This window comes from Melospiza melodia, chromosome 1 (genome assembly GCF_035770615.1).
Source record: "Melospiza melodia melodia isolate bMelMel2 chromosome 1, bMelMel2.pri, whole genome shotgun sequence".
Lineage (NCBI taxonomy): Eukaryota > Metazoa > Chordata > Aves > Passeriformes > Passerellidae > Melospiza > Melospiza melodia.
In genome coordinates, this window is record NC_086194.1 from 114,725,967 (window position 1) to 114,750,396 (window position 24,430).

General features: G+C 42.7%; 1 protein-coding gene across 2 annotated transcripts in view; it reads left to right on the top strand.

Annotated features, from left to right (window-relative positions):
* Positions 1-17,256, top strand: part of ZNF516 (zinc finger protein 516) — a 101,753-nt gene extending 84,497 nt beyond the window's left edge. The window contains exons 3-6 of one of the 2 annotated variants that reach the window (XM_063165124.1): positions 372-1,841; positions 6,687-6,791; positions 7,700-7,767; positions 14,284-14,428. In XM_063165124.1, coding sequence (XP_063021194.1) covers positions 372-1,841; positions 6,687-6,791; positions 7,700-7,767; positions 14,284-14,343 — 1,703 coding nt within the window. In that variant the 3' untranslated portion in view covers positions 14,344-14,428. Of the gene's footprint in view, positions 1-371; positions 1,842-6,686; positions 6,792-7,699; positions 7,768-14,283 lie in introns of both variants that reach the window. The other variant, XM_063165120.1, reaches the window with a different exon arrangement.
* The last annotated feature ends 7,174 nt before the right edge of the window (positions 17,257-24,430 follow it).

Sequence of the window (24,430 nt, forward strand, 5' to 3'; positions counted from 1 at the left end):
AACTAGGTCAGTTTTATCTGGCTCCATTATCTTTGCTTTTGTTAAAGCATTAAATGGTTGCAGATTTGTTTATTTTTCTCGCAGTCCCAGAATTTTAACATGGTTTTGTTATTGAATTGTTTTTTCTTCAAAATGTCATGAACACCCAGTACTAGAGAGCTTATCCAGACTACACAGTAATCTTTAAAAGTAAATTGAACTGTTGTGTCTTATTTTAAGATTTTCTTCCTCATACGGTACATTTGGTCTGTAGCACATCATTACCATAGTAATGCCAAAGTTTGTCCTCTTCTAATCTTGAGTTCTTCTTTGTCTTTTGGGCTCCTTTCTGTGTAAAATGACAATGATGTTTTTTTGTTTCTCCCATTCAGATGGAAAGCCATACCACTGCAACTTCCCCGAAGAGGAAACCCCAATGATAACATCTCAGTTGGATGAACTCCCAAAACTGGGAGGCCACAACGCCAGAGAGAATGAAGCCAGGGAATCTAAACCAGAGATTCCTGCTCTGGTCTCAGCACTGGAGAGTGTCATCAAGGAACCCTTTTCAAAATACCATGGTTCTACAGACATAAAGATGCCAGTATTTCATCATGGCCAAGGGCTTCCTTGCTCCAGTCACGTTGCTGGCTTTGCTTCTGGCATGGGCCAGACATCTTTAGACATGGTCATGGACTTGAAAACGTCACTTGAAGTGCAGGCTAGTCGTGCTAGAGAAAATTTGCTAGACTTGCACAGGGAGCATCCTCTGATAGAAAAAGGTGCTGAAGCTCTAGAGGTAGCTCCACTTGATTTGAGTGAAAAATCATCAAGGGATAGTTCATGCAATAAATATCTCAATACATCCTTGCAGGCTGCTTTAATTGTCTACCCGTGTCCTTTCTGCAGTCACAAGACCTACTACCCTGAAGTCCTGTGGATGCACAAAAGAATTTTGCACAAAATCAGCTGTAACTCGATGGTACCCCCGTGGGTTCAACAAAACGGATTCAAGAGTATTAAAACCAACCTGGTCTTTCTGGCGAGGAGTGGGCGCACTGGCCCCCCTCCTGTTCTCGGTGGGAAGGAATGCCAGCCTTTGCCCATTGCCAGATTTACACGTACTCAAGTGCCAAGTGCGTTGCCAGGTTCCAAAGCCAGCTCCCTTTCTGTCGGGATGGCTGCAAAGTCTGGGAGTACGCATCCATCAAAGGACAGTCACGCGCTCGGCCACTGTGCCTCACGTGTGTCAGGCCTGGATGGGTACAGACAGCCCAAGGTAAACCATTCCCAGGAGCAGTACAGCATAGCAGCACAACAAAAAAGCAAATACGAAGCAAATTCCAAACTCACACAAATGGGAAGCTATGGCAGAAGCGTAACACCTGCTCAAACAGTCATATCCAGGCCTGGCACGCAGCCCACCAACAGTAAGCAGGTGGAGAAGTATGTGGTTCCCCAAGGAAGTACTGGTTTTGCCTCTCCAGGTAAGCACTGTGCATCCGACTCCATGAAGGCCAAATACACCCCCCCGCTGCAGTACCACGCCCTGTGTAAGAGTGAGCAGTACCCTAAACACGAAGAGCCGTCCGTGCCTCAGAGGGAGCCTCACGTCAAGGCTGGGAATGAGATGAGGACATTGGCAAACTGCACAGCAGTTGCACGAGCCAGTCCAGTGCTGCAGCCTCAGCCTGGTGCCGTGGGAGTTCCTCCGGCTTTACACTCCAGCAAACAGGATCTGGGATCAGATGGGCATGAGAAACATTTGGACATTTTAAATATCTTTAAAACATACATTCCAAAGGACCTTGCTTCACTGTACCAAACCTGTGGTGCCAACAGCCCTGTCCTAGATCACACAGGTAAGATTTTAACAAGCCCTTGCATTGCTGGGGACGTAGCTTGTTTGTTCCTTCTTTGTTCAGAACCATGACATGCTGTTTCCCAGTTTTTTCCCCCTCTGCCTTTAACAGTTAGGATTACAAGTTCACTGTTTTTATCATTGCTGGATAGGCTTGAATAGGTTTGTTTACTGCTCTCTTCACATTGCAGCATCCCCCCTTGTGCTCTGTGTGACATTTCTGTCGCAGGTTAAATGTATCTGGTTCCACCTGGAGTACTGCTGTTCCTTTGTCCTCTTGCTTCAAGCAGGCTAGAGTTACACAGATGTGCTGTCACAGGAAGATCCCCCTGATATGCTGGTGCTGGCACACATCATCATCTTTTTGCTTCAGGCAAAATAAACATCCTCTGGGGCTTATCTGTGATGTTATTTTGGAGGTTTTGTTCAATTTTGTCTGCAAACAAGTCTTCCAACAACACAGAGGGATAATCGCTTGTCAGTGTCCTTTGTCTTTCTTGACAAAAGTCTTGAGATCTTCCTTGTCCATATCAAAGGCTACTAAGTATTTTTCAAATTAGTCTTTTGATTTTTTTTTTTATAATTATAATTAAAAAGAGGTAGAGCTGAACACGTGCATGGTAATTCACATAAGCCGAAAAATCAGTTGTGCAAATAGCCAGTTTAAAAGTTTGGGGACTAAAAAAGTTCAACGGCCGTATAAATAAAAATACACCTATGTATTTGCATTTGAAACCATACTCTTCTGATGGTCTGCCAGAATTAGTTTGTCTCAGTAGAAACTGAAAATCACACTGATTGTTTACACATGAGATGTGTGTGTGTGTCTGTAGGGGAGGAGAATTGGAGTCATAGTCTCACCTCTTACCACTTGTAAACTGTGCTACTTTTTATACCCTTCTCCTCTTTGTAGAAGTCATGTAAATGAACTTGTCATGAAAATACCACACGTCCTGGCGCAGTGTTCTGGTGTCCTTCCTCGACATAATACACTCTGTTTTGTCAGAAGCATGTGTGAAATGGATCTTTTGCAAGTGGTACAAAATCCAGGACCCTTGGAAGGTGGTAGTATTAAGGACAGCTGTGGTTTGGTGCCCAGAAGAGGTGTGCAAGTTGAGGCAAGGAAGGAGCCCAGACTGTTAAGTCAGGTTTTGGTGGAAGGGCCTTTTGGAGGAGACAGGAGGGCAGAATCTCCCTGACATAGGCCATGAGTGAGTGGCGCCTTACAGCCAACCCTCACTGTCAGTTCTGCTCAGTCAATCCAAATGTGATGCTGTGAAGGATCCTGCTATTTATTGAGCAGATCATTTCACAGGAACTTAGGGCCTGTATGATGATTGCAGCCAACACAAGGCTCCTGAGTTTTGTTAAGGAAGCAGAGGAAGACATGCTTAATGTCTGAAACTACACTTCCAGTGTTCCTTAAGGTTTTTTTGGTCCAGTCAGCTTTGCTTTCGCCATCCCAGTGGATTGTTGTCTAAAGTTTCTCCCTGCCCACTTCCTGCTCCAAATACCAGTTAATTGTACCACCCCCAACTTGGGGTACCTTCGCGTGGGTGCCCTCCTTGATGTTATTTAATAGTACATTGTGTCAGCCTGCTCAGAGAAATCTTACTGATCCAGTGAGCTCCCAGCCACGTTAGGAGGGATAAGAGAAAAACAGTAAAAGCTAGGAAATGGAAGATGACTAAGTGAAGGCAAGGACCAGAAAATTCATGATGACTTTCGGAACAAAGTAAAATAGGGGCAGGGTTTTTAAAGAGGTCTCTGTTTACCTGCCTTTTAAAAGAGGGATTTTATTGCCAAAATGTTTTTGCTGGGCAGTGATTTCTAGAGATGCTGTAACTGGAAGTTATTTAGTGCCCATCTCTGCTTTGAAACCTCTTCTTTCATTCCAAGTGTTTTACAGCAATCAAGTTTTCAGAATTTGAAACCCCCTTTTTTTTTTAATGTAGCTTGTCTTGGTTTTATATACAACTTCCAGGTTGCTGATGTTTCTCCAAACCAATTGGCATGACGGCTGTTTTTCATAGCACTCAAATAAAAAGCTGCTTCGGGCAAAAGGAACGAGATCCTACCAACTGCAAACAGAGGAGGGTAATTGAACTTCATCTGAAATAACATATGGCTCTAGATAGGCTGAGTCCTCTGAGTCAGTATGCATCATCCCATTTAGCTTTAATACTGTAATGTGAATATGGCAATTATGACATAAAGGACATCCGAAAATCTGGATTATGTATACTGTTTGTCATGTTCTTTTCCCCTCAGTTGAATATTCCCAATGGACTTTCCTTGGGGTTTTTGGTATGTGATGTCATCTTGGATCACAGTAGATTATTTTAGTGTGTGGTAGTGCAGTATTCAACTTCCTTTTGAGTGGCTGCATTTGTTTTTGGGATCCTTTCTTTGATGTTTGTGTTTGTTCCAGTGTGTCCTTGGAAGAGAGTTGTGTGTACTGCTGTGATACAGCTGCAAACATGAAGCTTGCTGCGCTAGGCTAGGTTTGTTTCACTCTTCCCAGTCTTACGAAATGCCTGTGGAGAGAATCTTACTGTTACATTTAATAGAGGTTATTTATTTTATTCGTGCCATTAATATATTAGGAAAGGATGGGGTATGGCAGCAGATGCACTCTTTCTTCGGGGCTCCTTTGAGACCAGCTTTGAGCATGGGTTTCACAGGAGCTCCCATTCACACAGTGGTGTTCCTTTACATGAATTATCGAACACCTGCAGTCATCCACCCCCTTTTGTTCACCTAGAGGAAAACCTGAGTGATGACTCACCCCCATGGCTCAAACCTCTGAACTATCTAAAGCCTTCTGGTGCTACCTGGGAAATGCAACAATGGCAAATACACCGGGAAGCAGTCCATTTTATCCACCTGCTTATTGAATAACTCCCATAAAGTGAGTGCTAGGGAGGGGCTAGGTGGAAGTCTTAACCCACTCATCCTTGGTGTTTGTACATTGGTTTACAAACAGCATGCTCTGCCTTCCCTCATGGGTGAGAGAGGTGCTTCCATGAAGGCTGGTGGGTCAGATTGGTGATGGCTGCTGAGATAACTGTATTCCCCTTCAACAGAAGGAAATGTGGGTTACAGAGGGATTAAATGTCTTTCCAGAGGTGTCAGAACCATGACCTGAGGAACCCAGCTCTCCTGGGCCTCACAAAGCTGCCCTGCCAGTCCCTGCCTGTCCACAGTCAGCATGGCACTCCTGCAAAGGCCACAGCTGGTTCCTCCACACCCTTCCCAGCTTGCAGCTACAGTTCTGGGCAGTGAGGGGAGAAATGCTCCTAACAGCTCAGAAATCCACCTCTAATCCTGCCTTCCTTACAAGGCAAACCCATCCTGTTACAGTTCAGTAAGGTTCTCATTCATGTTTAGAACACTTACATGATTTTTTAAATTTTTTTTGATAGGTTGTTTTTTCCATAGGGTTTTGTTTGTTTGTTTGTTTGGGGTTTTTTTTGTGTGTGTGTACCAGATCTGGATTTTTCCCTAAATCATGATCTTGTATTTGACAGTCAGAAACTTAATTTTGTGGGTATTCAGGTGTATTATGCAGACTGTGCTGCCATCTGCAGGAGGTGCTATTATAAAAGAAGAAAACAATCTATGAGTGTGGTGTTTGGAGGTTTTTTTGCAGCAAGAGATTTCTTTGCAGTATATGGTCTGGTGAAAACCGTCCCAGGATGCTTGGTGTCATACCGGCAGAGTAAATGGCAGCTGTCTTCTTCTCCATTCAATTTCAGGTGCAGCATCCATATTTTGGATTAATCTTGTGACATCCTGCAGTTGATTTTTCAGTTGTGTGGAGGTTTTTTGTTGCCACTTTTTTGGTCTCAATTTTACTCTTTTTAAATTCTGTGACTGGGAGGAGGGGGGGGAATATGAAAGAAAAGCTGAAACTTTGCTTCTGTTGACATCCCTCTCGAATTTCTTTAAAAGCCAGAGTATTCCAGTGGCAAATGGAAACATCAACTCTTTTCTTCCAAAGAGGGTGTTTTGCCAAAATAGAAAAGATGATGTTCAAACATTTTTTTAAAATAATAAAAAAGCCCAATAAAAGTCAAATGTGTCTTTTTTGATCAGCAGCAAAAAGACAAAGACCAGCCCTTTAAGTCAGATGCTGTAAACTGACCTTTGGAGAAAAAGGAGAGGTTTGAGTGGTTTTCCACAAATGCTAATGGCCTAGAAAACATGTTTACCCAGGGCTGGGGGAAGGCTGCTGTGCTGCTACCAGCTCAAAATGTCCGGAATGACACTTTCATTCACAGATGTCTTTCGTCTGTGCCTCAGAGGTCCGGGGTCAGAGCAGCACCGGCAGGCAGGTAGGCAGGGGCGAAAGGTTTGATCAGTCTGCGATGGCTGCACTCGCTCTGCATTTGTCTCTGAGGTATTGCTGCCTGGGGGGGACAGTCGGGCTCTGGTCCTACTCACTTCCTATTATCCATGTGACTTGTCTCCGCCACGCTGGAGTCACTTTGATTTGCCTGATGTACTGCTTGACAAAGCTGGGTGATGGCTGAGAAGTGGATCCAGCTGCTCTGAAAAGCGCACACCTGACATGCCAGTCCTGGTGCGGGCACATCACGGGGAGCATTTTTTAATTCAATGTAATTTATGCATTCTTGCAGTCCTGTGTGTGCCTGGCCTGTCAGCCAGTGCCTAGATGAAGGCTGACAGTTGTCATCCAGGGCCTGAAGGTAGCCTCACATAATGACACATTAGACATACTAATGATGTTTTCTTCTGGCATAATGTTTTCTTCTCAACTTTCCTCTCTCCTCTCCCCCCCCACTCCCCCCCCTCCCCTTTCCTCCCTCTCTCCTGACTACAGGGATGCTCAGGACACAAACACGCCAAGGAGACTGTGTCTGCAGAGAATGTGGAAAATGCTTTACCCAACCCAGCCACCTCAGGACTCATCAGAGGTCCCACACAGGTATCTTTTCACACTCGCTATTGCTTTTTCCATTTCTCACTTGCCTGCTTTCAGATTCAGCTAACAAAATGCCAAGAATTACATTTCACGTACCATGTTAGCCTAAGTAATTCCAGTACCTAAATCTAATAGACATGTTTTTTATTTTTATGACTATTGCTCTTGTTCTCCAAATATTGCTTACCTGATCCTTGCCCGAACTCCATAAAATTGCAATGCATTTAAGATAAGTCTGTTTGCAAATGTTTTATTTTAATTAGAGAGTAGGGTACTCAGAAATGAATATGCTAATGAATTCTGTTGCCACCAGCACAAATTGAAATCAAAGTACCCCTTTCAGCACAACATAAGGCTTTGTTTTGCCTCATCGTTGCTGTTGACGGGAACATTTTTGTGGGAAACGAGATTTTCCCTCAGACTGGTTAGCCCTAAAATGGGAAATCCCTGCCAGCCTTTTTTAACCTGCCACGGTCTGTGGTTGAGGCTGGAGGACGCTGAAGCTACCATTGTCCTGAGCCCTCCTGAGCATTGCATGAGACAGTGAGAGTAGCAGGTTTCCTCCTCAGAAGTGTGAATGATGCATACATAAGCCAGTCTGATGCAAAATGACAGAAGCCAAATGGTAAGTAATGCAAGAAGAGGGTCCCTTTACACATACACTGATAATTAATGTTGTCAGTGATTGCTTTCTTCAGCGCTGAAGTCTGAATTAAAAAGGGCAGTGGCCCTAGGCTGCCATTAGCACACTCTCTTACAGTAAGTGTTACGGTAAATTGGTATTTTCCGGCCACAGGCTAGGAGCTGGTGTCTTTTTTTGAACGTGGTTAATCTGTAATGGTCTCAAATAATGTACACACACTAACGAAGCTTGAATGTTCATCTGTTAACAAGCCCCCTTGTTCCCACAGTGGTGTTTGAGTCTAATGGACTCCGAGGTACTGAAGTTCACACCACCTCTGCAGATGCCCCAAAACAAGTATGTTTTACAATTAATTGGGTGTTTGGTTTTTAATGTGGTAGCTGGGAAAATATTGCACAGTGATACTCATCACTAAGGCACTGACTGTTTTATAACGTGTATAAATAATAATGGTATTGCTTAATTTTTAGCTCTTAAATTTTTAAAGCATTTTATCAGAATCTGATATATAGACAGTCAGTTAATTTTAAAGCAGGTAGTTAGTGTTTAAATAAACATGTTACTGGCTTACTTGGGGACTGGGTGGGATGGGTAACTCTGTAATGTGCATTGACGTGTAATAGTGAGATAGCACATAAAGAATTCCTGGAAATTTGCTTTTACAATTAACACGTTTTCTGCTGCAACAAGACAACTAATGTTTAGTCTCTATTTTTCTGAAGAGTATTTGCACCCTGATACCCAGTATATGACTTGAAAAGCTCTCACCCACCAGTTTCCATAGACTCTGTTAGTGTGCTTTCCTGTTTCTAGTAGTATACAGCTTCCTGTTTAACAAACACTTCTCAGAGCTCTGAATTATACCTGACAAAGCTGTTATATAGAAAACCATTAAACTGAAAAATCATTAAACTGAAACACAACATTTTTTTGTGTATCTTACATCGTTGGAGAATAGTGTCAAAACCTGGACCTTCCCATTCAGTTTCCAGCTTGGCAGGTTTGTTTCAGAGCACACCTTCTCATGGGCACCGCCCTTCCATTGTGAAACTACTTCCAGCATAACTCACTTTTCCTTTCATCCTCATTCTTAGTTGAATTTTCACTATAGTAGCCCCTGTCCTCCTGTCTGTTACTAAACTGTTGCAGATGTTTTTAGCCATGCTTAGAAAATGCATCTCCATGCTACTCCCACCCTGATGAAGTTCAGGAATTGGTTTCTCCTTGCTCAGTAAGCATTCTCACTGGGCACCACTGCACTGCCTAGTTCATGTGCTGCACCCTTCATGAAGACTCTTGGCACCTCCTCTGTGCCCTTGCATCTTTCTGGCCCAAAGGCTGCATGGAGAAGTGAGCCACTGTCATAGGAGTGTCTGGATGGACACCAAGCCATGGAAGTGGCCAGCAATTCTCATAAAGTCTCCAAGACGGCATAGCACTTCAGTTGTTGTTATGGGCAATATTTGCTATGCTTTTGTGGGACAGTAGCTGCAAAGTTACATTGCAGTGTCCACCTTATGATGCTTATTGGATAAAACTGTGCAGGGACACATCTCTGAGTAACAGGGACACAGACACAGTCAATGTAACAGAGTGAAACACTGCAACTCTGCCACCTCACTCAGATAGTCTTTGGTTCTCATCAGTTTAGTAACAGATTTAGTAAACCTAAGCATCTTGCAAGATGCTCTTTCATCTTTTCATGCTCATGGTTTTCTCTCCTCATGTGTAGTTGAGATCACATTCTGAAGGCATCTGAGCTTTCTTCTAGAGGACAATATAAGGTCAAATTTGGAACTACATTTCTAAAATATTCTGGAATGGCCATATATATATCCAAATAGAAATGTGTCAACTCAGACCACATCTGGGCTCTCTTTGTAATTTGGGTTATATTGCCACACAATCAATTGACTTGTAATCTTGCCTTTGTAAACTATTGTCATGCCAGAATTTATTGACTAGCTTCTTCCATGGCAAAGGTAGCTTGCTCTCTCTATCTGCCAGTCTGCCTTCGAAGCATTTGATGAAATCACATCATCTCTCAGTACGGCAGAGCACTGAGTAGGGGTTGCCTTCTTCAATGGCTTCATCTCGTGCCAGTTGGTATTTCTTCCACAGAAGATGCGGTGTGATCACCCCTGCAGGATATCATTCCCTTTCTTTTGTGGTGTTTGCTCCTCGATACCAACCTTTGTCTCAGTTTGTCAGTGTCTGTGTCGGGGGATTGTTCAGTTGTCTGCTGTTTCGCTGGCTCTCGTGGCAGGCAGGCATTATGCTGCCCCAGCAGCCTCCACCTGCACAGTCCCTGGGCGCTACGGAGGGAATGCTCTCATTTCCACAGGCAGCTGTGGGGGCCTTTAGAAGCACAGAAATGAGCTCTCAGTGAGAACAGCGCCTGCAGCATTCCCTTAACATTACCATTTCCCACTTTAGACGTTGTCACTCCATGTCTTCATTTCATTTCTTAATTGGGGACAGATCTATTCATGAGAGTTTAGGGTGTAAAGTCAGTTCAAGTTACAAAAGTGCCATGCACATGCTTCGAGCAAGAAACAATAGTTACCTATATGGTAGTTTGAGAAGGGAAGAGGGGGTTTTTTGATGTCAAGTGGAAATGATTCACTTTACATAATGTTTCCACCTCACAGGTAAAATAGCTTCCTCTGAGTAGTCTGCTAAAAAGTAAAAATATTAACATTAGTATTTCACGGTTTCACCATTCCCTTCTCTAGGCAGCCTGATCATCTCTAAAGGTTTCCTTCAGGAAACAATGTTAGGGAGGGCTTTTAAAATCCCCCAGCATGGTAGCTTACAGCACTGCCACGTTGAATAGTAGTTTTATCACAGAATAATTCTAATTCTGTGTGTTAAAAATAGCTTCTACTGCCAGGCTTTTTCAAAAATGAACCAGCTAAATCTATATTTAGATGTCTAAATAAGAACCCTGTTTTAGGGTAGTGAACCACCAACAGGAGGTGCAGGTGTTCAGCATCTGTGAAAAGGAGGTTACCTCTAGGAGTGTGTAAAAAAAGATCAAACAACACACAAGTTTTGCTACTATTAGCACTGGGCTGTGTTTCATGCTTTGTTACCAGCACCAATGAAATATAAATGAAATGTAGGAAATAAGATGTTCATTCATAACATTATTTATTGTGGTTTCTTATTTCTACCTGAATGCTTTAAACAAAAAACCCAACCAAATGACATTTTTACATAAAATTAATTTCCCATGAACTTTGGAATATTTCCTACTCTTCTTTTTCTAAAGGACAAAAAATGCTCATTACCTACCCCAAGTCAATACAATCTGTGCTAAGTCACGGATTCTCTTGAAAAGCTGCCATATTAAACATATTGAATATTCTGAATATTTTTACAAATGCTTAATATCTCAGTATATACATAATTAAACTTGCTTATCCACAATGAATATGTATCTTAATTTGGAATACTCTTAAGCAACATTCAGAGACATGATTTAGCAGGCATGGATTCAGGGAGTACACTCCAATTGCACGTACATGGCAAGACAAAAGCTGGCTCCCCTTCAGAAGGGGCCCTGCAACCACGTGTGTGTGTGTGTGTGTGTCTCAGAGCAAGGCTCTCCTAAAGCGTGGGGTCATTTCAGAGGCACTGCCTGATGCTGCAGCCAGAAGCCCAATTCCCAGAGGTTCAGGAGTCAGTCTGCAGCCTGCTTTTTCACTGTGGTGACAGCAGTGGTGGCAGTTTCTAACGCGTACGCCGTGAGTTTTGACTCCTTCTGCTGTTTTAAAGCCCTATAAAAACCTGGCCCGCTTTAGGAATGCAGTTTATGCTCCATGAGTGTCAATCAATACTCTCTAAAAATTTTAAGGGACAAGAAATCGGGTTTTCTAAAGGCCTGATTTCCTGGTTAGCAGTTAGGGAGAGCTCTCTCTAATTGAGTGTATATGTATGTGAACCATATTTGCAGCACTGGAGGCAGAGACACCAAGTTCTCCCTCTTCTGTGTGAGTGAAACTAGGAAAATCCCCAAAACTCCAGCCTTTGTCCTCTCCAGAAAAACAGTTTTTATTTACAGAAAATCAATTAGAAGCTGCAGCTCAGGGGAAAAAACCCAAACTATTCATATCCTGAATTCTCTGGGTGAAGCTTTCCCCATGCCAGAAAACCGATCAGCCTTTTTTGTGAAACAGCTCTGGACACCCCAGTTTTTGGGCCTCATTCACTGAAAAGACAGGTGTGCAGTAGGTCCTGTACCTACTCTGTGACCCTTCATTAAGGGGTCCATAAACCTTTATTTTCTCCACTATAAGTATTTAAAAATATTTCTTGCAGCGTTCAGTACTTGAAATCACGTAATTAGGAGTAGCCTGAGGGGGATAGAAAGATTGGAAAGAGCCATCAAGAAAACACTATATACATGTCTGTATGTGTGTTGTAAAGGAGCTTGGGGGAAAAGCTGGGGACATCTGTTACCTGTAATGTTTTTATAGTCCAGCAACACTATGGCTCTGCTTGTCCTAAAGCAACTTTACAGAGAAAGGGAGGAGGCAAAAAACCATAACCCAGATTAAAAAGTTATTTAAACTATTGGTTTCTGAGTTTGGCTGATTTGGGTTTTCTTGCACTCGCAATTCTCGTACTGTCTGTTAGAAGTCCTATTTATGACATTTGTTCATATGAAATGTCTTGCTCCAGTTCCTTGCAGAGTTTCTTCCAAAGATCATGATTAATAGTTCAGTCCTCATTATTGCAAATGTTATTTTTAAATAGTTATTCTGAGAACAAGAATTCCATTAATCAAAATAATAGATAATGAACAAATAAATGGCAACCTAATTTGTCTCGTTCATACATATGGAGATTATAATGCAAACAATCAAGGAACCATGGAGGCTGCTGTACTGGCATCTGAGTAATATGCATGTGCTGTACGTCTGTTACTTTATGAGCTTTAGAGACAGGATTTGGAGCTCTGGTTCTTGTCCCAACAATTGTCCCTTGCTAGCAAACTGCAGTGCTGTCTGTGCTCCTTGCAGTTTACTCCAATGTCATGCAGTGATCTGTCTCCAGCATATTAACATGCACACAAACTGGGTTTTTCCTGTTGACTGGGGAAAAGCCCTGGAAGTTGCTATGAGAGCAGCTTTTGGCATGGAAGCTGTAGGTTTCACATAAAGATCTGCTGCTTTTCACTGAAAGTGAAGAAAACCTAGTTTTTAAAAGGGAAAAAACAATATTTCAGGAAGAAGTCAATCCAACTCTGTATCAGCTGGTTCAAAATGTGTCCATACCTTGGGGTGGTGTGAGTACAGGCGGGTGAGCCCCTGGGTGGGTTTTAGCACACATGAAGCTCAGGTTCTGTTCACCAGTGAAACTGGGAGCACAGCTGTGCCTGAGAGGGGCCCAGCCACACAGCATCTCCAGCCCCTCTGCGCTGTCCTTGCACGTGTGGGGCGGATGGATTGTCCTTCCCCTGGATCCCTTGTGCTGTGTGGTCCATGACATGCAGGGCACACCTTCACCACCTCGCAGGCCATCCATCCCAGAAGAGGGCCTCCAGTTTCACCTCTTTTCCAGCTTCTGCCCAGGGAGAGTGGGGCAAGGAGCCTGCCATCCCTCCCTTCCCCTTCCCTCCCTGCTCCCCAGCCCTGCGAAGCTCTGCCGTGCTCCCCCGTGTACGTGGAGCCGGTTCGATGCGAGGCGTTCCAGTGATGAATGCCTCCTCCTGGAATTGTGGCTGTGTCTCTCAGGCATGATGCAGCCGCGCAAAAATGTAAAGCATCTTTCTTAGTTTACTGCGGGAAATTCAGCATCCAACTAAGGAAGTTTTATCACATCTCTCATTCAGTTACTGTTTCCTACATTTCAAATATACTGCAGTCTGTACAGCAGCTTTTTTTTTCTTTAATTTTGTTGCAAATCTTTCCGACTTAAAACCAAACTTTGACTGGTAAATGTCATGAATCTCGGGCCAGGTTTAATTAGGAATTTTCTAAATCTATTAACAAAAGAGATGCACTTAATACATTATGTCAACCAGAGCTGGGCTTTCTTTAGCTATTTCGAGGGCTGCCATAGGCACAGCTTGAAACTTGCTTGGATTTTACATGGGTGCTGTATTTTATGTTGCATTAATTTAAAATGGTCTGTTTCACTTCATCAAGACTTTAGCTTAAGGATAATGCATTTATGTAAGATTAATCTTGCCATGTTGTTTTAGGATCAGGATTGTAAACTGCATTGTTCCGATAGTGATGTTCTAAATGTCATTTTAAAGCTTTTCTTGGGAGCTGCAGGCTCCCACTTATTCATGATGTTATCTTTAATTTCACTTGATTTTAGAATATCCCTGCTATTTTTTTTCAAAGTGGTAATTATTCATGAAAATTGTCTAAGAAAATAAAAGGAAGATGACAAGGGGGGAAAAAAGCCGCCTTACCATTTGACAGACCTGCACAAGAATTCAGTTTTTCTTCATTCAGCTGCCTCTGTGACCTCAAACTTCAGCCTTTTTAAAACACTGGTCTAGTTGTGAATCCCTTTTGGCTAGCTCATAATTTCCACTTTTTGGAGGCCACTTTTTTCCCTTCTTGTTCTCAGCCTTTTCTGAGCTGCTCTGCCAGGTCCTGTTACTTCTTCTTCTAGTCCATCTTTATGTGGGACTTCATATGGGCCTGACACGCTTTGCTCTTGGTGGAGATGCATTAAAAAACAAAACCCCTAAAGTGTTCTCACGTGGTGGGTGGAGATGAATGTGCATGATGCTAATAAAGGGTAACGAATGCCGGCAGAACTTGCCGGAGGGTCGTGCCTGGGAGCAGGGCTGAGAATGAGCTTTTCCCCGTGTTGTCCTTCTTGCAGGGCAGAGACCACGGCAGCGCGGAGCTCAGCCACATGCTGCACCTCCGGAAGGGAACCTAGATCCCGGGCGGAGGAGCCCCGGCAGCCGCCGCGCTCCAGAGCATCCATCCCCTGCCAGCCAGGCCCACACCCGGAGCGGCTGCGCCGGGCTGGGAGCAGGCTCTGCCAGCAGCGGGGTGCCCCTGTGCTGTTAATCATCCTAAAACAAATGAAGATGCTACACAAGATATATATAAATTGACATACTAATCAGTCCCATGGTTCCTTATTTCCTTGATAATAAACAGTGGAGTTGGCAAGCACCGTGGCGGCACAAGGCGTCTATATTAATCAAGAGAAGTTTGAGACACTGGAAAAATTAAACTTTATGTGATTTGGACAGCATGAAGAAGTTAAGCACTGTAACAAAAACCTCCCTGATGCTCACAATGACTGTTTGATACATTTGAAAAACAGCAGTGGATTCGAGGGCTGGAGAAGTATTAATTAATGAAACTGCCACTGCCTGTCATGCTGAAAAGCAAATTAAAAAAAAACCACAACAACAGTGAGAGGAAGAATGGGGGGTGCAGGGAAAAGGTGGCATTCGGTGCTGAGAAAGCAATGCTTGATGAAGGATTAAAGGGACTAAAGAGAAAGACCGTCATTCTGCAATGGTTTGTTTCATTACAGTTTGGGGACCACTTGCATTTCTAGTGCTCTCGCTCTTGACTGCGCACCATTAATAGTATGTGAATATGGAAATTGAAACACTTCCCGAGAAAAGCTTCTATTCTGCTTTGGAAAAGAAAAGCTAGTTGAACACTAAGGAAAAAACCAGGCTTCTGTGTTTTACTCTCAGGACCTTTTTTGTTGTAACAGGGCTACTTTCTTCAACCTGGTCACAAAGGAAGTCTTCACTTAATGAAAAAATAAAAAGGAGAAAATAAAACATTCAGCTGTCTAACACCGCTGATCTGTCTGTTTGGAAGAGAAAAGGTGTCACTGAATGGATTCAGGCAGCCCTGGGGTCATAAGGTGCTCTCTGCTCCTGCCTTTGGTTCAGCAGACCAGCTGCTGCTCCTCCTCCTTGGGCCCACTGATGTTCTGGAAAGAGGAGGAACTTCTTTTGTGGTGGCAGGTTAATGTTCATATAAATGTGTCATGTCTTGTACTTGGTGATCACTGGTGGTGTTAGGAAAAAAAAAAAAAGAAAAAAAAAGCTTTATATACCTCTTCTACAGTAACTCTTTAACTGCAAGTTTTCAAGGTGGGGTTGTGGCACATAACAGGTTGTTAAACCATGCAGTGTAAGCAATTAAAAATGTATTCCACAGATATAAATATTTTCTTTTCTTATTGCTGTGACACTATGTGTGATGGTAATATTTCTGAAAGTTTCAGATTTTGCACATATAATTTTATGCATTATCAAAAGTTACTGCTGCCTTGAAAGAAAATGTTCTGTGAAAATTTTTGCAAAAGCTTTACTAGTTTGTTTGTTTTTTTTAAATTGTAACATTTTGTAAAGGCAGGAAATGGAATTAAACTACTAGCATGCTAAATATATTTTTCAAAAAAGCAATAATTTTACATGTACAGAAATGATGCTAACCTTTAATACAGGTGAGACCACAGTTTACTTAATACAGTAATGGGATAGTGCTGTTTTTGTAGAAATGGGCTTCTGACAACAGATTTGTTAAAAAAAAAAAGGCAGAAAAAAACCTTAAAACGTGATCTTTCTGTTCTAGCAGTTCTGTTCTAACAGGTGGGTGGGAGGGTGCTTTTTAAAGAAAATCTAGTCAGCAATTTGGGCTGGATACTACTTGTTACTTGTTTTGAATTACTTGACAGGTTTTGTCACTTTGCAACATTTGCAACAATGCAAATTAACTTTCTTACTTATTTTTTTCAAACTGGATTTTCCTTATGCTATTACACGAGATGTGAACCAGAGTTCTCTGTAAGTCTCGGTGTAGTTAGGAATGTCTGTGCAAGTACTTAAAAGTGATTGTAATTAACTGTTCTGTGAGGTTATTTTGAGGGAGTTCGCATAGACACATTCCATTGTACACCAAAAAAAAAAGAAAAAAAAGAAAAGAAAAAGTTAAATATTTTGCTGTGTTACTTAATGATTATCATTTTGGGTTTGCACTAGCTTTCTCTTTGGTTTTGATTTTTTTTAATTACTTTTTTTTCTTTTGTTTTGTTGCTTTTCTGAGTCATATTTTCCATGAGAGAAAGTAATGGTGACAGTTCAGGAATGCAAAAAAGCTAGTTGCTTAACCTGTTTGTTTGTGGTTTAGTTATTAAAAACTCTTCTATACCCAAAATGGCACAAAAGTGTAGTGTACATTTGTAAATTCTCTCTTTTTTTAAATTGTATTTTTTTTTGGCAAGCTGAACTAGAAAATCTGAGTTAATATTTAGAGCCAAAATCTTCTTTCTGGAATTTTCTTCCCGAATTCTTGCCAGAGAAGCTAGTGCTGTCACTGCCATTGCCAGGGTACTAATCAGCAAAGTTTACAATCATAATTTAGCTTCATGAAGAACAACAGTAGGGGAAATCAGTTTAAATAATTATATGCTGTGTATGGCACAGAAGTGAGATTTTCACTTAATTAAACAAGAAATAAGAGTGGGTGGGGGAAAACCAACCTTAAGGACCATCTGTTTTTGAAAGTGAATCCCACGATTTCTGGGTTTTTTTTCTTTATCATTGTATTGTATTGATTTGTTATTTTAGTTAGACCATAGTATTTAAAATGAGTTGTGTTCTTATTTATTTAGTCAAATGGGCTTTGATCAGCTCTTTTAAGCAACGTGATAAGTTTTTTTGGCATGACACACTCCTGTAAAGCCCTTTTATGACTGTTACAGGGACTTTCTACTACCTCTACCAATCTACTGTTTCTTCTTCTTAACAGGTTTTTATGGTGTTGCAAGTCTAATGTAACTTAGACAATAAAGGGTTTGATTATCTACACTGCAGATTCTCAGTGTATCTGCCATCTCTCTCTCTCTTTCTCTCTCTCCCTCTCTCTCTGGTTTGTGTGTGGTTTATTTTAGCTAAAGTGTAGGAGACTCTTTTATTGTGGCTGAAGTGAAAGACCAGCAGAGTATTTTTGTATCCTGAATGTTGTACACTGACCAAAAGTCCAGCTTGGAGAAACTTTATCCACAGTGCTAATCAGCTACATTGCCACCATGCTGCATTCTTGAAATTCCTTCCTGTCAGAAACGCTGTATAAATGGGTGCATTCTACAAAAAGTTAAGCCAGTTGGAAAGCCAAGACAGTTTTTAAGTTTGTTTTTTAAAACCTCTTAAAAGCCCTTAGTGATAAACCTTAGCATAAATTGCTGCCTCTCTCCTACCAAAGACTGAGCCTTTAGAAAACAGCACATACTGGCAGGTGCAAAAAGTGGTTTGCTATTGACTGTAGGATACAGATTTCTCACTGGGGGATTTCCAGGCACTGATATCCTGCAGGTTTCGTGGTAATCCCTGTAAATGTGTTGCTTTGGGAAACTTTGTGGTGTTGTTTACCCTGCTGGAGGCATCAGAGCATGCGTGATGTTTGGAGCCAGCAAAATAACAAAATCCTGTTACTCTAGTGGGAGTGCATCCCTCCTGTTCACTCCTCCTCACACCTATGGAGTTCCTGACCAGGCCTGTGCTTGGTTTTGTTCCTCCTTGCCATATTCCCATGCCGGGCTACCTCAAGTGTATCTCAGCAGCTCCATCAGGAGTGCTGGAATTCATTGACGTAGGTGGGGATTTGTCCTTGAAAAACTGATCTGTCACAAGGCCTGGAACAAAGCAAGAAGTAACTTCTTCATTAGATTCTTAATACTTTAAATATGTTGTATTACTGGGGGATAGGTTGCATTTTATGACAAGTCAAATTTCCCCTGCCTCCCTGCAAGCCACTATTTTTAAGCCAACAGTTCTGTGCAAAGCACCAAATTGCAGAGTCTTCTCCACGTGTGCTCTCTCCTTTCTCTTCTGCTGTGTTTGAGGACCCCACACTTCAGGGCAGTCCAGTGTTCAGAGACAGAGCACAGGTGGATTCACTGAGAGCTCACAGGTAAGGAACACCAGCCCCTCCCAGTGCTTAGAGGGTAACACAAATGAAATGGAGTGTGTTGATACATGAAAAAAACTTCTAATTTAGTTTTTTATTACAAATTATTATGAAATTGTTGTTTCTGGATAGCAGCAAGTGGTGTAAAGCAGTTGAAGATAATTGAAAGCATAGACATGGTCCCCTATTAGCTGTTTTCAATGGGACTCTGGGAATGCTCTCACTTTCAAGAGGGACTGTACCCATGTGAGGACATCATTAGCTATCTCCAAGTATAGAGTAGCTGTTGCTTGTTTGGTTTTTTTTACTTTCCCTCATGGGTTTATTAATACTGCATTTGGGAGGAGGAAAACCATAACCACCCTAAAACACTAGAAAATAATGCTCTTTTGTTTGAGGCTGCTAGTCACAGAGTAAATAGTACATGGAAAAAATAAATCTATGTATGTTGGGTATAAGCAAGTGTTTCCAAAGTGACCACCAGCCACTGGTCAGAGTAAGGGATGCTTTTGCCAGCGAGAGAGGAAGGGGTGTGTTGTGAGTGAGAAGCAGGCACAGAGCAGGGGTTTGTTTGGTTCCCAGCTCTGTAGGCTGGAATACTGCAGTGGATGTTGCTCACAGGGCCATAAGAAAGACAAAGAAAGCCCATGAAAGATCACTAAGGAGCTAAGTTTTGACCACCTGAAATTGAAGTAGATGGAAAGCAGTCTCTGAGGAAGGCTGAAGCTGAGAACAGGACCAAGGAGAGGCCAGAAGTGGAGCGAGAAGTTCAGAGGGGAATCACCATTGAGTGAAAATATTGCCAAAAAGGGCAAAATCAACAGTTTGAGAGATGAAAAGAATTTGGAGATGGAGCAGGAACTCTGAAACCTAACCAGAAGAGTTGTGTGCCTATTGTAGAGGGCTTCTGTTGAAATGAGAGAGGAGGAGTGTGCAGACAGCTTCTGGGAAGATGGATTGGAAACTTCTGAAAATAAGCACATAATTTAATCTCAGTGAATCATCTTATTCTGCAAAAATGTTCTTAGGCTGAATGATGTTCTGAGAGAAAATAAGGGAATGCCTTTTCTGATCTCTGCTTTCTTGAGTGATGAATGAATCAGAGGTGAATAATTATGAGTAGTTGAGGGTGGACTGAAGGGTCCCTCCAGTACCTAAGGCATTCTGAGAAGCATATTGCTCTTCCAGAGAAACAAGTAGACTGATTAGCCCCAAGCAGGAATGGGGGGAAAAAAGGCAGGCAAGAAGGCTCAGTGTTCTAAGCAGATGCTGAACTGGAGCAATCCTTTGAGGATGCTAGAGGGTACGTTCAGATAGCATTCTGAAATACAGAATGTTTAAAGATGCCTTGTAGTATGTCGGATGAAAGAGCTGGAGATGCTTAAAGCTGTTAAAATGTCCAACACTAAAATGGCTTCAGACACTTGGCTCTTTCCTTTGTGAAATCCTTTGTATCTCAAACTCAAGTTGTTCAGGTGAGATTGGTACAGATGGCTTGATTTGTTTGTTCCTGTGTCATCAGGTGAGTTACTTGTGAGGAATTTAGAAAATGTGAATTGCCCATGTTCCCGTTCTGTAAGTGAAAAGCTGTGCATGTCATCTCTCATCATCATCAACCCAAAGTACCACAGGAACATCAGAAGGCTTTTCTAAGCAGAGAAAAAATGATTTATTTATCTTCTAAATATTCATTGTTATGATATGACATAAAATAAAAGGGACACTGACCCTCTGGTTCATCTTACTCCCAGAATTCAGCTTATTTTTCTGGGACAGGGCAGTGTTGTGCTTTGCCTGGGACAATTCACAAGCCAGTGGTGGTTTCTGAGGCCTGCAGGTTGTTACAGAGTGCTGGAGCAGTGCTCCAATAAACATGTTCTTCTGTGAGGGACATTCCTTGGTGAAGGTAGGTCACAAACCAAACCATTTCTTGTTTTTGCCATGAGTTTTGATGACAGTCATGCTGCTGCAGGGACACTGGGTCTGTTCTTCCCCATGGGAGCCAGCAGTGGGAGGTCACTGCAGTCACCTCAGCCACAGAAGACCACGGATGTAAAGTGGTAACCAGGTCACTGGCTACTGCTTTCCCAAATTTTCCTCCCTTGTGTTCCTCTCCTGCTTCAGAGAACATAGATGTGGGTGGATGGTTTTTTGCACCACACAGGAGCTGACATCTCCAAAGCTGCAAAGCTGGGAAGAGTTTTCTGTTTACAAGAAATCCACATCAGGAGCTTGCCTTGTCCTGTCCCCTCTGCTGGGGTTTCCTACCTGCTTGTCCTGACAAATGGCAAATCAGTTGTGCATCCATGCTTCTGATAATGGGCAAAAGCCTGCTATGGATATAGGAACGATTGGCTTTTCCAAATATGTTTTTTTTTTTTTTTAATATTGGCAAGAGTAGAGAGTGTCATTGTTAGGGAGTGTTGGACTGCTTTGTTAGAGGTACAGGAGAAAGCTTAGTGCAGGTGTGACATGAAGCACATTTTTTATCTGTAGGAACTGTAGGTCTAGTGGTACGTTCTAGGGGCTCTTTACAAAGACAGATATTTGGAAATTTGCTAACAAGAGTTACGGAATTATGTGGATATTTGCTCAGGTCCTCAGTCTCTGGTTGCCTGCCATCCCTGTGCCCTGAGAGGACAAGGCTGCCTGCAGCCACTGGCCCTGGGCTGGCCCTGGGTTGCTGAAGGGGACCTGTGCTTGCTGTCACTTGTGCCAGCAGTGACACACGTGCACGGCTCTTCCTGGGCTCCCTCCCCTGACCTGCCTGCCTCCCAGCTCACAGCCACAAAAGGGGAAGCTCTGTTCTGCTCTGCTCTCTCACATCTCAGTGAGAACTGCAGGAACTTGCTGAGCTAGGCTGAGTGCAAGTGCTGGAGTTAAATCCGGGCAAACCCAAGCGAAATTCCAGGGGGAAGGACAGGCGGTGAGCAAGTGTCAAAATGATATGGGCCTTTTTCTTGCTGCTGGCAAGGCTGCTGATTTATGTCACAGCACCATTTCCAACACTACCCCCTAATGTACTAGTGCTTTCAGGGTTAGAAACATACAGAATTCCCTACAAAGTTACATAAGTTATTTTCATTTTGTCTTCTCTGACAGCATATGATATGAGAAATCCCATGGCTTTTAAGGTGAGGCAAGTAGAAGGGGAATAGTCCAAGTGGCAGCAGTGTTACTCTCCTAAGCTGCAACTTTTTCAGACCATGACATTTAAAGTATTTGGTAACTAGAGTTAATTCTGCTTTGCATTGATTCTGTTGAATAAACAGTGACTTTAAAATGAGGCACAGCTGGAGGCACCATTAAACCCACCTGAATTTTGCTTCTCAAGCTGTGTTTTCTGAGTATTCTGCAGAAAATGAGTCTTTGAGAGTTTTTAGAAAAAAATAAACAAGCTCCTAAATTTAGAGAAATCATCTTGACTGTAGCCAGAATGCTTCAGGAAGCTGAACTTGCAAGAAACGGGCTGAGATGGCACAGAGAGAAGCACCAGAGCTGCAGACCTAGCTGGATGGTGTTATTCCTGAGACTGGTTTGGTAAATACGATTCCAGGGAGTCCAGGTGCCTTGCAGGGCCTCCTCTGATAATTGTTCATGCCACTTTTGGCAGAATAATTTGTAAGATTACAGCTTCCTTCATTATATAAAGTGCCTGTTAGGTAGGTGTCCATCTCTGCTGGGTGCTGTATGGTAAGAGACATTTCCTGATGCTGAAGCTGCCATGGGCAGCCACGCAGAATTGATGCTGCACCAGCCCCGGGGGCAAATTCCCCCTCTGACCACGGCACTTACCTGCTTGAATGCCTTTAAGCTGCCTGTGGGGCAAACCAGTCGCAGCTTGGAGAAGGGAGGTGCAGTGCACAGCCCTGGCACTCCCGGATTCTCCGACCTGCCTGAAACTGCTCTCACTGCAGCCGAGAGATGGCACAAATCGCGGTGGATGCTGCGTGTGTAGCTGCATGTATAGCTGCAGACTGAGCCCAGGGCAAGTTAGGGGAGAGCAGGGACTGTGGGAAGGGTGTGGTGACAATCTCTCTTTGCTGGGAGAGTCCTGCTCGTTGCCCTACAGCCCTCTGTAAAGGAAGATGTGTCCTTTTTTAGGCTTCCAAAGAATGCTCTAATGAGAGGACATTGAGTGTGGAAACACAAGAACTTGACAGTCCTAACCAGCCCAGGTAGTGATGGGGAAAGGTTGATACTTGGATGTTTCTTGGAGCCTTTAATTGTTTTCAATTATTCTGTCTATCTGTGGGCCTGTATTCCTTTTGTACCATTGGAAGGCAGTCTGTTTCTCAGAGGAGACTGAAAACCACTGGAGTTCTCTGTATCCATCACCTACATGGAAAATGGGGAAAAAAAAAAAAAAGGGACTATCTTCTCCTTCCCACCTGTGTGTATTTGAAGAAACTGCACTAACATCAATGGGATTTTTGCATAGATGCATGATGGCTGACTGTAAGGCAAATTTGATCTCCACTCAGAGATGCATGGGAACGTGATACTTGCCTGTTTACAGTTACTTTACACAGGGAAGGGATTAGAACAGAGTTTTCAGGATGATGGCAAAATGGTTCTGCTCCACACTTGTATTTGGGGAAGCTGTGACACTAGTCCTAAATCAAAGCTCTAGTTAAATCAAGAGATTAATGTGAAGCTGATGTCATGCATTAGTGCATAATATTTTAACTGAAGTTTCTTCTTTTGGCAAGAAACCCACTTAAAAAAAAACCCCAACCCAATAAAAAACTTGCAATAAAGTAGTCTCAGAAGATGGAGGTAAACAGATGTAGTTGTCCCAGTGAATCAATTGCGAATAAACTATGAAAATGATACTTAATGTACTTTAAAAGATTTGGCTTTAGTATGGAAATGATACCAGCTGAAGTGAAAGCAATACTATCTACGTGGGAAAGTGGCATTGAAATATTCTTTCTTTCTGCCGCCTTTTGTCAATAAGAGAGGCTTGAATTATGCATTAGCAAGCTATAGAGTTATGGAAGATAATACAGCAAGGTTATGAACCCAGAACAAAAGAAGGGAAATCTAGGTTCAACTCAGTAATATATCACTTGGAACATATATAAATGATTATAATGCTTTGCACATTATAAAGAGAGTAGTCACATATTTAAATGAGAACAGAGCCATTGCTTCAAGATTTTCTTCAAATATTAATTTTGGCATTGTAATTAGTTCTTCTTGGGAAGCCTTGCAATGTTCGGTATGCTTAGAGTTTTGTGGAATATTCTAGAAAATTACTCTAGCAGATGTACTTTAGATGTAGGATTTTTCATAAATATCAATTTGTATTCACATAAACGAAATTCTGAATCTCTGGCTGTGAACAGTCATCTTTTGAAATGGGAGCGATCTTCGGACAAAGATGGTCAAAGCAATAGTAATTCTGAATATTTGGAGGAGAAACCATAAGCGAAGAATTATTCACAGCATTTTTTTTTCATTATTAATATTTTTAAAATGTGCTTCTCTCCCTAAATTGACAAAAAGAGAGGGAAGCAAAATCCATCGGCTGCTCTGTTTGCTGTCTGCTGATAGTTCTGAAATGGCTTGTTCCCTTAGAGCCTTTTTCCTGAGTGACATCCCAGGGCTGTCACCTGCTGGGTGCTGGTGCTTCTGCCCACCTTGGTGTCCACCCCAGCCCACCAGGCTGTGTCCACCCCTGCCAGTGCAGCAGGGGGAAAAGCAAGCAGCCCTTATCTAAGCCTGCCCTTAGCAGCCCCAGTTTCATTTAAATTGCTCTGTACCTGTACAGGAGGGGTTCTGTCCCCAGGTCAGTTTTGTCTGGAGATGGAGCCCTGTCTAGTTCTCAAAGATGGAGCAGCACAGGGCAGGGATTGTATCACAGGACAGAGCTCTGCTGGAACACCGAGTTTCCCAGTGACCAGTGGGATCATTCAGCTGGCCCTAGGGGCACGGGATGACCCTGGGAGTTACTGCAGTGTTGGCTCTGAGGTTCTTGGCCATCCCACCCACTTTTACTTGGGCAAGTGTTGGACCCGGGTGCACTCAGGTCCTTCTTTGTCCACAGATTTGCTGCACAGCAGATGCAGAGCCCA